The sequence below is a fragment of the Cebus imitator genome, unplaced genomic scaffold, assembly GCF_001604975.1.
Source record: "Cebus imitator isolate Cc_AM_T3 unplaced genomic scaffold, Cebus_imitator-1.0 Scaffold140, whole genome shotgun sequence".
NCBI classification, from domain to species: Eukaryota; Metazoa; Chordata; class Mammalia; order Primates; family Cebidae; genus Cebus; species Cebus imitator.
In genome coordinates, this window is record NW_016107455.1 from 1 (window position 1) to 17,173 (window position 17,173).

A 17,173-nucleotide genomic window follows, 5' to 3' on the forward strand; every position below is an offset into this window, starting at 1 on the left:
GTGCCTGCTTAGCTGCTGGTGGGTTACTGGGGGCTGCTTAACTCAAGAGGAAGGGTAGCTCTCAGGAGGCCCTCTCTAGCCCCAAACTTCAGTTCACAGGTACCGAGCCAAACATGGATTAGACACAGCGAGGCCCTTCTCTGTCCCCCTCGCCAACCCATTCTGACAGCCCAGCCTCCTCTCCTTTACCCAGGCAGGGAAGTGTCCACCCCAGTCAGGACAGTAGTCTTAAACTCATGGCTAAGGGACCTTTATTGGGCTGGGGGAAGGAGATTAGAGGAGGGAGCTACAGAGGGCCCAGCCATATGGGCTCTGACTCCTACAGACGGCCAGGAGCTGGGCAGCCCAGCCAGTACTGAGCGATGGAGCGTGGGTAGGGAGGGTCCACAGTGTCCACTCGCCGTGTGCGAAGGTTGACTCGATAGTACTTGTCTGGAAGAGAAGAAAGAAGAGGGCGTGTGAGGCCCAGCCAGGTCCTGCCCACTCTTTCTTTGAGAAGAAAGTCTAGGGTCTCTACCAGAAGGAAAAGTAAATATCCACCATGCAGCTAAGGACTTCTGGCCTGGCTTTCTGTGATCACTACCTGCAGCCTGTATTCAGCCCTTGTGGACCTGGGACAGCAAGGAAGACCCAAGCTAGACCAGCTTCAGGGGTGGCAGGGGCTCCTACCTCCAGAGAAGAAGAAGACACTCTGGATGGGTTCACAGGTGGCAGGCACAAGCCAGTCCATCCCATCATAAGAGTTGATTCCCAAGTCACTTTCATCACTGGAGAATAAGGACAGCCAGGTAGCTCGGGATGGCCGGCGGGAGTTCTGCTTGTGGCCACGGCTGCGACCTTGGCGTGAAGAGTAGCCTTTGCGGCTGCGATGGTTAAACTTTTGCTTCTTGGCCAAGGAGCGGCGGGGTGCTATGCCTGAGACGTAGATGCGGCCAGCCATGGCTGCATCCACTTGTCCTGGCACACCGTGCCACTCCTGGCTAATGAACCGGGGTTGTCTGGTACCAGCTGTGGCAGGGAAGGGGTGAATGAGAGGTCTTGGACGTCTGAGTCTTGCCCCCTCCAGCAGGGCCATTAGAGTTCATCTGCTGCACCTTGCCCAAAGACACACAGCAGCTAATGGCAGAGCCCAGCAGCTAATGGCAGAGCCTTTGATTCTCTGTCCAATGCCCTTCCCCCTGCACTCCCTCCATGGTGTCTCGACCCTAGGCCCCCTAAACTCCTCAGCCATAGCCCCTCCCTCTGCTGGCTGTGCCCCCAGCTGTGCTAGGCAAAGTCCAAGGTGTGGGGTCCAGGTGGAGCTGAGCGTCCCCCAAAAGGTCAACAGAAGCAAAGTCTAGCCTGAGCAAATAGCCTTTGATCGATAGCTCCACAAACAGCCCCCTCCAGTCAGCCTGGCTCTACCGCTACCCACGGGTTCCAGCCCTTTTGAAGGAGAAGCAAGACTTGCCCTCTCTCCATACCAGAGCTTCTGCCCCAGAAGAGAAGCTCGAAGATGTCCTCCCAGCTGTCCCGCTGCATCATGGCAAACTGCTCAAACACTGCTGACAGGGAACTGCCTTCACATTCCTCCCGACTGGGCTGGTGCTGGAACTGGTACTCCCAGTACTGTTTCCCTGAGGAGCGGGGTGGTGGGCATTAGGAGGGCTGGGCCAGAACATGACTGGAGATCCCAGAGGCTGTTGAAGTTAGGAGCTCCCAACATGAGGTGGGGTAGGGGTTGGGCACACGCTGAGGCCTGTCCCCAGTGAAGTTTGAAAGGAATCTGAGACTGCTCCCAAACCTGCCCAGACTCCCACCCGCCCCCTGAGTACCTTTGAAGAAGTAGACCTGTTCCCGTCCACTGTAGCTATGGGCAGGGAGGGCCAAGGCTGCATCCACGTTGTCCGGAATGCCATCAAAGCCGTCAGAGATATTTTGGGGGTAACCAGGGTCCAGGACACCATCCTCAAAGCGCCAGTACTGACTACCCTAAGAGGTAGAGAAGGTGAAAGGAGGTATGGAGGGAAGGCAGAGTCTCTTGCCCTAAAGCAGCCATTCCCAGCTTCAGGTTCACTGCCCAGGACCTGGAGTCTTGGGACTGCCCTGTGCTCACAGAGCCTCCACAAGGTCCTGCAGGGCCTAGGTCTGGCCTTCCTATCTACCCTGTCCCTGGGAACAATAGCTCTCAAACCCTCCCTACATGCTTTCTACCCTGACCCACAGCCCCTGGCACCTTGAAGAGGTAGGTCTTCCCCTGACAGTTGATGCGGGTGAAGGCGGCATCGATGGGGCCCTCGATGCCCCAGACATCTCGGATGAGTTTGGGGTATCCAGGCCTCACTGCCTTTTCATCCAGTTCATAGCAGTACTGCCCTAGAGTGGAGGAGGTGGTGTGAGAGTGGGGATGCTTGTGGGGCAGACCCCCATGCCCAAGACCTGCCCCTGGAATCACCTCGGAAGGCAAAGATGGAACCGTTTTTGAGGTCAGTGAAGGCATCGAAGGGCTTCCCGCTGCACAGCTCCTCCTCTGCTAGGGTCTCAGAGGCCCCTTGATCAAGGGTATCAGAGCTTGAGGTCATAACATGTGGCTGCTCAGTATTCCCTTCAGGCTGGGCCTGGAGGTCATGGGTCATGGAGGGCTCCCCGGGCTGTGGGTGCACGGTGGTGGTGTTTTTGTTCTCCTCGTCATAGTCACTGACCCCGTACTCATCCTCCGGCATGACGAACACATCCCCACGAGTCACTGCAGAGAGAGTGGAGGGTAGTGAGTCTCCAGCTGCAGGGAGGACCCCAGCCTACCCACCTGGGCTCTGAACACACCTTTCTTGCACTCAGTCATATAGTCCGTGCAGCAGCTCTGGTAGTAAGAGCAGAGCTCATCACACTGACACTTCTTGTCGGGGTTGAAGCCCTCAGTGCAGCGGTGCTTGCAGGAGTCTATAAGGAAGGGGTATCAGTTGGTGCCGCCAAGCCCGGGCCACCCTCGCCCACCCTACATAGATCCAGACAACCACCAACACCCTCCTGTACCTTGGTCAGCCAGAGCAACCCATGCCAGCAGGGCCAGCATGAGAAGGGGTCTCAGGGTTGCCATGACAGGGCTTCTAGCTCAGTGGCTGGCGAGCTGGGCTCTGATCTCCCTGAGGACTCTGCTCTCCTTGAGGACTCCGCTCTGATGCCTGAGGAAGGGAGGGAGAGGCAGAGACAGGGAGGGAGGGGACTGGTGAAGAGGAAATGCCTTTTCTGCCTCTCTGTTTGCTCAACCTCCAGCCCATCCCCCTCTGCCCTCCTCCAGCAGCTGCTGCAGCAAAGGGTCACATTCCTGGAACACTGGGTCTGGGAAAGCTGGGAGATAAGACCTTTGCCAAGCTCAGAATCGTTAGGTCATCAGAAGAGGGAATTAGCACAGTGGGTCTGGAGGGTGTAAAGAAGGCTCACTGGGCAACAGCTTTATCTCTCTGAGTCTTAGTTCATTTTCAGTAAAATGGGACTAACAAAGCCTTGCCTCATGGGGTGTTGGGAGACTACATGAACTAGAACAGACAAAATGCCCAGTAGCTGGAGCAGCCACAAATTCCTTCTCCAAAAATGGCTACCGATCCATGATTGTTTGATCAGACACAACCCTGGTTGGGTGTTCATTTGCTATTGTTTATTTAGGGCAGAAAAAGGAAGTGGGAAGAGAGATTGTAAGCACTCTGGGGAATTTTCTTTTTTAGCATAAAAGAACAAAGTTTTATTTCTGGATTCTTCTCTTGGGTGCATCAATCTCCCCAGGCTGGAAATTTGGGTAAATATCAACCCTCTGGACTGGATCTGATTTCTGAGTCTTTTCACTTATTCTGAGCAGGCCACTCCCTGTCCCCAGCCTCAGTCTCCCCATCTGTAAAGAGTGGGCTTGTTCAGCACACTTTTAAGCTCTCAAGAGAAATATGATCCCTCGACTTGGAAAGTGCCCACTGGCACAAAACACCTAACTTCGTGCCCAGTTTAAGGCATCCACAGAACATCTGAAGCCCTCCCATCACCTGAAGAAAGTGATCCTAAGATTTTAGCTGACGTTTTCTGTTCTGTAATCAGAGGGACCTGTGATTTTGGCCAATCTCTTCCCCATGGGCTTCAGTCGCGTCATCTGTGGAATGGACACCAATCCCCACCTGATAGGCATGTTGTGAGGTTTCACTGAGAAACAGGCATAAAAGGGTCTTAAGATTTATGATGATTGCTTTAACCACTTAGTAGGGAGGGGGGCACGCAGCGGAGTTGCTCCCAAGTACCGGTGTCACCGGGGGCGGGGGGAGAACTGAGACCGTCCTCTCAGTCTCCACTCCCTTAGTCCAAGTCCAGCGCAGAGAGAGGCGGCTGCTACTCAGGGGCTGGGGGAGGCTAGCCGGGGCGTGGGCGTGGCTGGGGCGGCTTTGGGGGTGGGGCTGCCCAGGCAGTGGGAGGAGCCCCGGGGGATCCAGAGGCGGGGCGTCGGCTCCCGGGACCCGGGCGACTCTGGGGCGTGGCTGCTGCCGAGCATCTCCCAGCCCCAGAGGAGCTCCTCCCGGGGCCACACTTTGTTCCAGCTGCCGCCTCCTCTACCCTCCGGCGTCCGGAGCCATCCCTCGCCTCCTTGCTCTCTTCTTTCGTCCACTTCCTGCATCTGGGCGCGCATCACCTTTGCTAACCGCTGCGCCCCCGACCCCGCCCTCACTCCTCCCCTAAACTTCTGGCCGGCGCCCTTGCTTGGTACCCTTCTCTCCATTCCTCCCCCTCCATCTTCTTCTCCCGAACCCTCTGAGGTTTCTCTTTTCTCAAAGCCGGGGTTTCTCCGAGCGCCCCCAGCCTCCAGGCCGGGGATGTCCCCTGCAGTCCCGCGCCCATGGTCCTGACGTTGCTTCTCTCCGCCTACAAGCTGTGTCGCCTCTTCGCCATGTCGGGCCCACGGCCGGGCCCCGATCGGCTGGCAGTGCCAGGGCCGGATAGAAGCGGTAGCGCCGGCCCTTGGTGGGCTGCGGGCAGCCGCGGGCCCCGAGAAGTGTCGCCGGGGGCAGGCGCCGAGGTGCAGGACGCCCTGGAGCGTGCGCTGCCGGAGCTGCAGCAGGCGTTGTCCGAGCTGAAGCAGGCGGGCGGCGCGCGGGCCGTGGGCGCCGGCCTGGCCGAGGTCTACCAGCTGGTGGAGGAGGCCTGGCTGTTGCCAGCAGTGGGCCGCGAGGTGGCCCAGGGTTTGTGTGACGCCATCCGCCTGGACGGCGGCCTCGACCTGCTGTTGCGGCTGCTGCAGGCGCCGGAGCTGGAGACGCGTGTGCAGGCCGCACGCCTGCTGGAGCAGATCCTGGTGGCTGAGAACCGGTGAGCGCGCCGGGCCAGGGTGGGGAAAGCGCCGTGTGGTGTGGACGGTCAAGCGCCTGGGTCTCCCGTGTGTCTCGCGCCGTGCCTTTGCCTGCCTCACCTCTCTTGCCTGCCTGCACTACACCTCTCTTAGGGATCAGCCTGTCTGTTTTACAAATGAGGAAACTGAGGCTTGGGAAAGTTTAGTGACTTGCCCAGTGGGTCACAGTGAACTAATGGTGCAGCCAAAATTTACTCCCAGGGCTAGTGGGGTGAGGAATGCAGTTGCGGACAGGAGGCCGTCCCTGGCTCTGTGGATGGAGACAACGACATCCTACTGCGAATTCTCCCTCTCCCTTGCAAGCCCACAGCTCTCCTGCCCACCGGCTTGGGTGCCCTTCTTTGACACCTTCCCTCCGCATCATCCATCCCCGTCTCACTGGGAGAAGGGAACACAATGCTCAGAAAAGAGGGAGGGAGACTTCTCCTTTCCCTCCTCCCCAGCACTCAGCAATGAGGACTGGCCTGAGGCTGCCTTACTCCCTTCTTGCTGCCCCAATCCACCTTCTGCTCCATCCTTCATTCTGGTTTTTCTAACAGGCCAGACATGATCTCATTCTGCGGCTGCTGATAGGGAACAGAAAGTTTTCTGCTGGGAGGCATGGATGGGGGAAAAGGACACCGGAGCAGCGTGTGTGTTCTCTTCCTCCGCCCCACTTAGCACCAAGATGCAGCAAGAGGGTCAAACAGAGGCCTGGTTGCCATTCTTGCATGTCTCTTGGGATCTCTCCTGGAATATGAAGACCTCCAAGAATTCACTTTCCCTCTCTTCTGATGCCAGAGCAGACCAAGCTGTCACACTCCAGTCTCATGCTGAAGTCTCAAGCTTCTCAAGCTTAGAAGAGTTTTTGGAAGAGTCACTTTCAGCTCATGCAGCTCTCACAAGTGTGAAGGGAGTGGGTTGGGGGTGTTTTCCTTGCCATTTTCAAACAGAAAAAAATTACCTTGTGATTGGTGGAAATGATACAACTGTCAAAAATGCATGAATGAAGCAGTTTAGTTTGGGAGACCAAGATAGGGTTCTGCTTATTTGGCAAGCCATTAACCTCCCATCTGATATCCGGTGCGGTGATGGAGATAGGCTATGAATTTGGAGGGGATAGCAAATAGAATATGTGCTCACTGGGTGTGGTGGGGTCAAAGCTGGTGGGTGTGCTGTGCAGGCTTGATATGTAGAGTTGGGTATCTCTAACTAGAATCCCTGGAGAGTGAGTACAGCCAGTACCCCAAGGAGAGGAGGGGTGCAATATGCAAATAGTACTGCTATATCTCAAAGTTAAAAATGAAAATCCTCACCTGGTGTAGAGTTACTGAGAGAAGAGTCACTAACCAGTGTCCCTGGTCCCAAGAAACATCACGCTGGTTGCTTCAGTACCAAGGACAGAGCACAGTGTGCCAGGCTGGCATCACAATCCTTCCAAAGAAAGGAAGGGTACCTGCTGGGCGCAGTGGCTCACACCTATGGGAGGCCGAGGTAGGTGGATCACCTGAGGTCAGTAGTTCAAGACTAGCCTGACCAACATAGTGATACCCCGTCTCCACTAAAAAATACAACAATTAGCCGGGCATGGGAGGTGGAGGTTGCAGTGAGCCGAGATAGTGCCATTGCACCCCAACCTGGGCAACAGAGCAAGACTCTGTCTCAAAAAAAAATACAAAAATTTTTTTTAGATTGAGTCTTGCTCTGTTGCCCAGGCTGGAGTGCAGTGGCACGATCTTGGCTCACTGCAACCTCTGCCTCCTGGCTCAAGTGATTCTCATGTCTTAACCTCCCAAGTAGTGGGGATTACAGGCACCTGCTACCACACCCAGTTAATTTTTGTATTTTTAATAGAGACAGGGTTTCACCATGTTGGCCAGGCTGGTCTTGAACTCCTGACCTCGGCCTCCCAAAGTGCTGGAATTACAGGCATGAGCCACTGCACCCGGCCACATTAGATATTTCTTAAGCACATCCTGGCTCTCATATTCTAAGAATTTATGTAGACTGATGTCTGGAAGCAAAAAGTGAAGATGAAGGATCTTGAACTCTGGAGACAGGCAGATCTGGGTTCAGATCTCAGCTGTGCCTCTCAGAAGCTGTGTGGCTCTGGGCATGCCATGTAACCTCTCTGAGTTTTGGCTTTTTCATTGGTAAAAGGAATAACTGGGCCAGGTGAGGTGGGTCACACCTATAATCCCAGTGCTTTAAGAGACTGAAGTGGGAGGATAGCTTGAGCCCAGGAGTTTGAGACCATCCAGGGCAAGGTAATGGAATCCTGTTTCTACAAAGTAAAAAAAAAAAAAAAAATCAGCCAGACATAGTGGCATATACCTATAGTCCCAGCTACTCAGTTGGCTAAGTTGGGAAGATTGCTTGAACCTAGGAGGTCAAGGCTGCAGCGATCTATGATCACGCCACTGCACTCCAGCCTGGGTGACAAAAGTGATACCCCATCTCAAATTTAAAAAATATATACAAGAGTAGGAAATAGCTATCGTTCCAACTGCCTCTGTGGGTGATTAGGACCCATCTGTTTTTTTGAAGATGGGCTGCAGAGAAGTTGTGGGGTCAACTTAGGAAATCTGTGCCAGCCTAAGGCATGTTCGGGACTCAGCTAGGTTCGGCAGTGGACATAAAATCACATGTACTGTGGTCACTGTGGTGCCTGCTGGCCAAGGACTCTGTTGCTGGCTGGGCATCTCTTTGTCACCTGTGGAGAACATCTTTTTTTTTTTTTTTTAGACCGAGTCTAGCTCTGTAGCCCAGGCTGGAGTGCAGTGGCATGATCTCGGCTCACTGCAACCTCCACCTCCCAAGTTCAAGCGATTCTCCTGCCTCAGCCTCCCAAGTAGCTGGAATTACAGGCACCTGCCACCATGCCCGGCTAATTTTTGTACTTTTAGTAGAGGGGGTTTCACTGTGCTGGCCAGACTAATATCGAACTCCTGACCTCGTGATCCACCCCTCTCGGCCTCCCAAAGTGCTGGGATTACAAGCCACTGCACCCGGCCTTTTTTTTTTTTTTTTTTTTTTTTTGAGATGCCGTCTCACTATGTCATGCAGGCTGGAGTGCAGTGGTGCAACCTCCGCTCACTGCAACCTCTGCTGCCTGGGTTCAAATGATTCTGCTGCCTCAACGTCTCAAGTAGCTGGGATTACAAGCACACACCACTATACCTGGCTAATTTTTGTATTTTTAGTAGAGACAAGGTTTTGCCATGTTGGCCAGGCTGGACTGGAACTCCTGACCTCAAGTGATCCACCTACCTCAGCTGCCCAAAGTGCTGGGATTACAAGCATGAGCTCCTGGCTATCTATGGAGGACATCATTTGCGGAGGTCAGTAAGGCAGGAAGCCTGAACCTCTACCAGGATATAGTGACTCTCCCACCTGCTCAGCTGGCCTCCATGTTCTCTCTGTTGGATCTGTCCTCCCCACTACAGCCAGAGTGAAGTTTCTAAAACCCAAACATGACCAGATCACTCCCCTCCCTGAAAGTTTTCAGTGGCTTCCCTTTGACATCAAGATAAAGTACAAATGCCTTGAGATGGCTCAAAAGGCCCCTAGATCCGATTGCTTTTCAAACTCTCCCTTTGAATCTTCTGCCTCAGCCATGCAAGTGTGGGCAGCTCCTCAAGTGCACCAGCTCTCCAACACCTCCAAGTCTTTGCATGCATCTGTGCCTGAAATGCCGCCTCCCCCTCTCCTCCTGACTAATGCTCCCATTATTCTTTTACCCTAACTCCATAGGGAACCATTCAACATATCTAATGTGTATCTTTCTATCTGTGTTCTGCTAAAATCTTTAAATCTTTATTCTGGGTTTTGTGTGCATGTATTTTTAATGTATACAAATGGTGCTGTGTCACATGGCACATTCTGTTTACTTTTTCCCACTCAGTGTTGAGTTTTGTTGGTTTGTTTTGGTTTTGGGGTTTTGGTTTTTTTTGAAACAGGGTCTTTGCTCTGATGCGCAGGCTGGAGTGCAGTGGCCCAATCACGACTCACTGTAGCCTCAACCTACTGGGCTCCAACTCTCATCCTGCCTCAGCCTCCTGGGTAGCTACAGGCCTGTGCCACCATACTTGGCTAAGTTTTTGACTTTGTAGAGATGGAGGTTTTGCTACGTTGCCCTGGCTATATTGTCCAGTTTCGTGTTGCTGTGTTACCACCCGCTCAGTCACTTCTACCTCCCCCGAAATCCTCCAGAAGGGGCACTTGCCCATGTTACCTGACTCTCCCCAGGCTTGATACTGATTGTCTCCAACTTCCTGGCACCACAGATGACACTGCAGTGAACACCCATGTGCTTTTGTCTCTCTATATGACAATCTCTTTGGGAGAGGTTGCCTGTATTGCTCAGCTTCTAATTTTGCCCATCTAACAGGCATAAAGTGGTAGCTGGTTTTCCATTTGTTTGCTTTTTGCCAGTGAACCTTTTATTCAGGGTATGTGTGTGGAGAGTGGTTAGGGACAAAGGAGAGTGGGAATGACCTTTGAAATAAAATAAAATGATTTAGGTGAAGAAACTCTAGGGAAGGGTAATTTTCTCCATTTAGATCATTTTAAGAAAGAAAACGACAGATAAGGTTTCTGCTCTATGGAACTAACAAACAAGTAGAGACTATTAATACAATATCAGATATTAAATGCTCTGAAGACAATCAAGTAGAGTAATGAGTTAGAAAGCGATGGGGAAACGCCTTTAGATTGGATGATTCGAAGGAGGTAGCACTGGAGCAGACGCTGGAATGATGAACCATGAAGACGATTTTGTTGAAGAACGTTTCAGGTAGTGATAGCCATTGTTTTAATTTTCATTTCTCTGATTTCTAAAGAGTTAGAGCATCTCTTTATCTGTTTGTTCAAATTTGTATTTCCTCTTTTGTCAATTGCCTGGGGCTTTTTGTTTGTTCGTTTGTTTGTTTGTTTTGAGATGGAGTCTCACTCTGTCACCCAGGCTAGAGTGCAGTAGTGTGATCTCGGCTCACTGCAACCTGCACCTCCTGGGTTCAAGCAATTCTCCTGCCTCAGCCTCCTGAGCAGCTAGTATTACAAGCATGTGCCACCATGCTCGGCTAATTCTTTTGTATTTTTAATAGAGACGGGGTTTCACCATATTAGCCAGGCTGGTCTCGAACTCCTGATCTTATGATCTGCCCGCCTCAGCCTCCCAAAGTGCTGGGATTACAGGTGTGAGCCACCATGCCCAGCCTCAATTGCCTGTTTATGTCCTTTACCCATTTTCATTTTTTTTTTTTTTTTTGAGACGGAGTTTCGCTCTTGTTACCCAGGCTGGAGTGCAATGGCGCGATCTCGGCTCACCGCAACCTCCGCCTCCCGGGTTCAGGCAATTCTCCTGCCCCAGCCTCCTGAGTCGCTGGGATTACAGGCACGCGCCACCATGCCCAGCTAATTTTTTGTATTTTTAGTAGAGACGGGGTTTCACCATGTTGACCAGGATGGTCTCGATCTCTTGATCTCGTGATCCACCCGCCTCGGCCTCCCACAGTGCTGGGATTACAGGCTTGAGCCACCGCGCCCGGCCTACCCATTTTCTTTTGAATTTACCACCTTTTTCTTGTTGATGTGAATCTTTGCTGATATATCCTACATATAAACCCCTCATTGATTTTTTTTTTCCTTTTCTTTCGGAATTTTCTCTCTCTCTCTTTTTTTTTTTGGTAGACACAGGATCTTGCTTTGTTGTCCAGGCTGGCCTCCGTGTGCCAGGCATCGCGCCAAGCACTCTATATGGCTTATCTCATTAGTTAAGGTTAGTGCTAGGATTACAGGCATGAGCCACCTTGCCCAACCTGGTTTTATATTTTCCCTTGTTGGTTTTGGACATTGCAATACCTCTGACATTCTTTCTATTCCTCAAACATGCCAGCATCTCCGCCCTAAGGCCTTCATCCTTGCTCCTCTCTCTGCCTGTTAAGCTCTTCCCAGATATTTGCATGCAGGGGTTTCTCCACATTAAGCTCTCAGATGTCACCTCTTCACACACACCCCTCCTCCAGGCACACTCCATTACATCATCCTGTTTTGCTAGCGCCAAGACCCTATCACGACGATCTGGTTCACTCATTGTTTTCTGTCTATGTCTTCCTTCATTGCCCTGAGGATAAGCTCCGGCCAGTCTTAGTTAAACCTCAGCCCCCAGTGCAGTGCCTGGCACACGTGAGGTCCTCAGGAAACATTTCCTGAATGAATAAATAGATGTGCTGCAGTCATGGGCCATGGAGTGAGGGAAACGCAAGGCTAAGAGTGGTGTGCTTCAAGTGACACTTCAAATAACGACAAGTTAATGTTTGTTTTTACCACATGCCAGGCACTCTATATGGCTTATCTCATTAGTCCTGAAAATAGTCCTATGAGGCAGGTATTCCTATTCTCTATGTATGAGATAAGGAAACCAAGGTAGAGAGATAAAAGAAGCTGCCCAAAGTTTGGTCTCCTTTATCCCAGTTAGAAAACGGGCTGAGAAGGAACCAGGACCCGGGGAATCTGCTCCTGAGCTGAGGCTCTTAGTCACCACACATACTGCCTCTCTAGGGAAGAAGGGAGGGGGAGAATGGCTGTGGCCAGGACAGAGCACCCTTAGAATCCCACAAGTGAGGTCCTCCCAGAGAAGGAGGTGAAGGCGGGGAGCAGGGAGGAGGTGAGGGCGGGGAGCAGGGAGGGGAATGCTCTCCCCTATATGAGGCCGGTGAGGCCCAGAGTGGGTCAGTGACCAGGCCCCAAACGGGCAAGCCAAGCTCCCCAGGGTGCGGCAGTTCCACCGCCCCATTTCACTCTCTCTGGGCAGGGACCGCGTGGCGCGCATCGGGCTGGGCGTGATCCTGAATCTGGCGAAGGAGCGTGAACCCGTGGAGCTGGCGCGGAGCGTGGCAGGCATCTTGGAGCACATGTTCAAGCACTCAGAGGAGACATGCCAGAGGCTGGTGGCGGCGGGCGGCCTGGACGCGGTGCTGTACTGGTGCCGCCGCACAGACCCGGCGCTGCTGCGCCACTGCGCGCTGGCACTGGGCAACTGCGCGCTGCACGGGGGCCAGGCGGTGCAGCGACGCATGGTGGAGAAGCGCGCAGCCGAGTGGCTCTTCCCGCTCGCCTTCTCCAAGGAGGACGAGCTGCTTCGGCTGCACGCCTGCCTCGCGGTAACGGTGTTGGCGACTAACAAGGAGGTGGAGCGCGAGGTAGAACGCTCGGGCACGCTGGCGCTCGTGGAGCCGCTTGTGGCCTCGCTGGACCCTGGCCGTTTCGCCCGCTGTCTGGTGGACGCCAGCGACACAAGCCAGGGCCGCGGGCCTGACGACCTGCAGCGCCTTGTGCCGCTGCTCGACTCTTCCCGCTTGGAGGCGCAGTGCATCGGGGCTTTCTACCTCTGCGCCGAGGCTGCCATCAAGAGCCTGCAAGGCAAGACCAAGGTGGGTGCAGGTTTGGGATTGGGTGGATCAGGGGTTAGAGAGCCTCTGGGAAGTTTTCCCAGAGGAAGTCACATTTAACCAGGAGTTGAAATACACATCAGAATTATGTGAAGCAAGCCAAAGAAGGAGGGGGCCAGTCATTTTGGCCTTGAAGGCAAATCCTTCAGGCCGAGTTTGGACTTGGTTTGGTTTTGGGAGCAAGAGGAAGACACTGAGAGGTTTTTAAGCAGGGGACACTTGTGTTTTACAAAGATCATCCTAGCTGCCGTGTGGAAAGGAGCTTGGCAAGGGTGAGGTTGGAAGCAAGGCCACCCAATAAAAGACTATGACCTCCAGGAGTGGGCGTTGGGGGGAGGGGGAGAATTAAGATGGTGAAGACTGGAATGTCAGCAGTGGCAGAGAGCAGATTCAAGAGATGTTTAAGAGATGTAGTTAGCACGTGGTGTCTGGGAGAAGGAGAGAGAGGAGCTGAGGATGGCTTCTGGCCATGAACATAGGCAATGAATAAGGTGAACTGGGTGAGCGACAGGTGGAGGTGGGGGAGGGGAAGAAAGTGAGTTCTGCTGGACATATGGGGAGATGCCCCGCTGGAGAGCTTCAGTCGGTAGTTTAGCCTTTGGAGTCTGGAGTCTGGGAAGATGGCTGCTGGAGACAGAGGCCTGAGGCTTGGGACAGAACATCAGTGTGTCAGCCAGATAACCCCCACCAGAGTCCCAAGGGGTCCTCATGTCCAGGGTCTAATCCACCAGTGACCTTTGCCCACTGCTTTAACTTGCTGTGTTAGCTTGAGCACCTGGCTTCCCCTCTCTGGGCCTCTATTTGGACCTCATTTTTATCCTCTGGAAAATTCAGTGAATTGGACCACAGCAGCTGTCCTTACCCTGGATGTGGGAATGATAGCTTTAGCACCAAAAGTTTTTGGATTGTTCTTTTTGGAAACAGAGTTCTGTTATATTGCCCAGGCTGGCATCAAACTCCCAGGCTCCAAGCGATCCTCTCTGCCTCAGCCTCCCAAGTAGCTGGCACTACAATTACACACCACATTGCCCAGCTGGGCTTTTTTTTTTTTTTTTTTTTTAATATTACAGGTTGAAGATTCTCCCTACAATGTCACTCTCTTCTTTCATTCTTCTGTGGAGTCTTGGAGGTTGGTGACACCTGGTGCACAGGAATGTGGTGAATACCCGTGACCCACCCTGTCTGTACCTCAGCTGTCATCTGGGGGTGCTCAAAGGATTGTATCTCACAGATGATTGCCACCTATCCTGTGTGTCCCTGTAGATCAAAAGGAGACTGCTGGCTGGTCGAGGTGGTTTATGCCTGTAATCCCAGCACTTTGGGAGACTGAGACAGGTGGATTACTTGAGGTCAGGAGTTCAAGACCAGCCTGGACAGCATGGTTAAACTCTGTCTCTACTAAAAATACAAAAATTAGCCAAGCATAGTGGTGGGCACCTGTAATCCCAGCTACTCGGGAGGCTGAGGCAGGAAAATCATGTGAACCTGGGAGGTGGAGGTTGTAGTGAGCCGGAATCGCACCACTGCACTCCAGCCTGGGCTACAGAGTGAGACTCTGTCTCAAAAAAGAAAAAGAGAAAGGATACTGCTATGTTAGGGGGTATTTGGGGGTCACGGGGTCCAGTGTTCTAGAAACTTCTGATTTCTCTCTCTGCACTCCAAAGTTGGGCCAAGGAGGACTTGCTCTATAAGTCAGGTCATCCTGCTTTGGGAGAAGGGACTCAAAGAAAGTAGGGAGTGAGAACCCCAAGGATTGGATCTGGGCAGCAACCATGATCACCAGCGTGTCACCCCTTTCCCATTGAGGCCAAGTGAGTCCAGTTCAACAAAGACATCTTGAGTCCCACTCTGTCCTTCATCGTGCCAGATACAGGGCTCCAGTAGTGACTGAGATATGTCCTCAGCTTATGCTCCAGTGGAAGTTGCATCGTTAACTAGGGACAGTGGCATTCAGAGTGTGGCATAAATCCCAATTGGAGGTGTGGGCCAGGATATGGGGGAATCAAAGCAGGCTGCATGGGGGAGGCGCTAATCAATTTGGATTCCAATGGATGAGTAGGATTTCCATGGATTAGTAGGATTCCTACCAGCAGGCTGGAAGAACGAATGGTTTAGAAACATCATGGGCCAAGACCCAGAGGTGTGAAAGCCTTGGGGTGTGTGTATGTGTATGCGTGTGGGTGTGCGAAGTGTGGGCTGGTGGAAGGCTATGTGAACTGGGAGTGGTGGGCAACTGCACTGTGCCCTGCCTGGCGGCCATGCTGAGAGCTCAACTTTTATTCCAGGGCCGGTGGATGCTGTAGAAGGGATATGAAGGAGGGATATGCCCCTCCTCCGCCTTCAGCCCATCCTGAGTCAGGACCTGCTCAAGAAATCAGAGAATTTCAGGAGGGAGAATCCGCAGGACCCCTGACTTAGTGGCTGAAGGCGGGGTCAGGGCAGTTGGTGGGACTTTGGGTGGTGAGAAGAGACAAGGAGGGGGACTGGGAACGTATGGGGGCAGGTGGAGAGCTGGTGGAGCCTAGAGTCCTCGCCCCACTCCCTCCCCAGGTGTTCAGCGAAATCGGCGCCGTCCAGAGCCTGAAACGCCTAGTTTCCTACTCTACCAATGGCACTAAGTCGGCGCTGGCCAAGCGCGCGCTGCGCCTGCTGGGCGAGGAGGTGCCGCGGCCCATCCTGCCCTGCGTGCCCAGCTGGAAGGAGGCCGAGGTCCAGACGTGGCTGCAGCAGATCGGCTTCTCCCAGTACTGCGAGAGTTTCCGGGTAGAGCCGCTGGGGGCCACCTCCCCCAAGTCAGAGCGGGTACCCTGGGCACAGGGACTGCGTCCCCTCCCGGCCTCGCACTCCCGCGGCGCCGGGGTGGCTTTTGTGGGTGGAGAGCCTATATGCAGCCACCCTCGGGGTCACTCGGCTCTAATCTCGGTCCCATCCACCTCCTCCGCACCATCTCCAGTTCCTTCCGTTACCTCTTGGGCTCGAGGTCCAGGGGCGGAAAAGCGGAGCCCTTCCTGACACCTGCCTCCTCCCCCAGGAGCAGCAAGTGGACGGCGACCTGCTTCTGCGGCTCACAGAGGAGGAACTCCAGACCGACCTGGGCATGAAATCCGGCATCACCCGCAAGAGGTACGGAGCCTCCTGCCCACCCGACCCCAGCCGGGTTTAAATAACCGTCCCCTCCGCCCGCAGCCTGTGGGAGTCCGGACCTCAGCGTCTTCTCCTCCATGGGGTGCAGGTTCTTCAGGGAGCTCACGGAGCTCAAGACCTTCGCCAACTATGCTACGTGCGACCGCAGCAACCTGGCGGACTGGCTGGGCGGCCTGGACCCGCGCTTCCGCCAGTACACCTACGGCCTGGTCAGCTGCGGCCTGGACCGCTCCCTGCTGCACCGTGTGTCCGAGCAGCAGTTGCTGGAGGACTGCGGCATCCGCCTGGGCGTGCACCGCGCCCGCATCCTCACGGCTGCCAGAGGTCAGCCCGCCCACACGGGACCCAGCCCCGGCTCCAGCCGCGGCCTTGGAAGGGTGAGGGGAGACACGGGGTGGAGCCTCCCAGCCTCACTGTGGATTGATTGAGCACAAACATGGGTCAGACTGGGCTCTGAGGATATAAAGATGAATATGTTGCACTTTTCCTCAAGAAGTTCCCAGTCTAGCCTGGCGCAGTGGCACTCGCCTGTAATCCCAACACTTTGGGAGGCCGAGGTGGGCGGATCACTTGAGGTCGGGAGTTCGAGACCAGCCTGACCAACATGGAGAAACTCAGTCTCTACTGAAAATACAAAATTAGCTGGGCATGGTGGCGCATGCCTATAATATCAGCTATTCAGGAGGCTGAAGCAGGAAAATCACTTGAACCCAGAAGGCGGAGGTTGTGGTGAGCTGAGACTTAGCCATTGCACTCCAGCCTGGGCAGCAAGAGCAAAACTCAGTCTCTGAGGTGGGTAGGCGGTGGAGGGAGGGAGGTATTAAATAGGCAGGTGGCCCCGGCAGGAAGCGTGCCCAGGTCTCCAGTGGGAGCACAGAGGAAGCCCAGCCCACCCTATCCACCCAGGTCTAGATTTCAGAGAGGACAGTATGCCTGACCAAGTCTTGAGAGATGCACTGGCCGGGAGGGTGGCAACAGGAAGGGCAGCCCAGGCAGAGGCGGCAGCTGTTGGAAGTATAGTGGGATATATAGGTGGGAAGAGTGTGTGCACGTGTGTTACCCTATTGGCCAACAGCTTACAAAATTTGGGTCTAGAGGTGGTTTAGACTTAATTCTAGGGCTCTAGCCACCCTCCTTATATACTAATTTATATTAACTTACTAATTTACTACTTAGCTAATCTTTATTGTCAATTACCAGGGACTCTATTAAGTTTTTTTTTTTTTTTTTTTTTTTTTTT

The 17,173-nt window shown here is 53.6% G+C and overlaps 2 protein-coding genes across 3 annotated transcripts in view; one reads left to right on the forward strand and one right to left on the reverse strand.

Moving 5' to 3' along the window:
* Window positions 1-234: 234 nt before the first annotated feature.
* On the reverse strand, window positions 235-3,711 carry VTN (vitronectin). Its single transcript, XM_017542025.2, has 8 exons — window positions 3,013-3,711; window positions 2,803-2,919; window positions 2,435-2,725; window positions 2,216-2,355; window positions 1,815-1,971; window positions 1,464-1,616; window positions 670-1,008; window positions 235-432 (listed from the first exon to the last, which is right to left on the reverse strand). The coding sequence occupies exons 1-8, from the start codon at window positions 3,074-3,076 to the stop codon at window positions 320-322; spliced, it is 1,374 nt and encodes a 457-aa protein (XP_017397514.1). The 5' UTR covers window positions 3,077-3,711; the 3' UTR covers window positions 235-319.
* A 752-nt stretch (window positions 3,712-4,463) lies between these two features.
* The window catches only part of SARM1 (sterile alpha and TIR motif containing 1), a 24,672-nt gene continuing 11,962 nt past the window's right edge, over window positions 4,464-17,173 (forward strand). For both annotated transcript variants that reach the window (XM_017542022.2, XM_037743283.1), the window contains exons 1-5: window positions 4,464-5,319; window positions 12,153-12,771; window positions 15,340-15,552; window positions 15,821-15,912; window positions 16,022-16,257. In XM_017542022.2, the coding sequence (XP_017397511.1) occupies window positions 4,850-5,319; window positions 12,153-12,771; window positions 15,340-15,552; window positions 15,821-15,912; window positions 16,022-16,257 (1,630 nt within the window). In that variant the 5' untranslated portion in view covers window positions 4,464-4,849. The remainder of the gene's footprint in view (window positions 5,320-12,152; window positions 12,772-15,339; window positions 15,553-15,820; window positions 15,913-16,021; window positions 16,258-17,173) is intronic.

Excerpts from the sequence above, each read along its gene's own strand:
- VTN (XM_017542025.2), bottom strand. The coding sequence starts at position 3,076 with ATGGCAACCCTGAGACCCCTTCTCATGCTGGCCCTGCTGGCATGGGTT. Across the intron at positions 2,920-3,012 it reads GGTTGCTCTGGCTGACCAAG|ACTCCTGCAAGCACCGCTGC; the intron begins GTACAGGAGGGT and ends CCTTCCTTATAG. Across the intron at positions 2,356-2,434 it reads TTCCATCTTTGCCTTCCGAG|GGCAGTACTGCTATGAACTG; the intron begins GTGATTCCAGGG and ends CCTCCACTCTAG.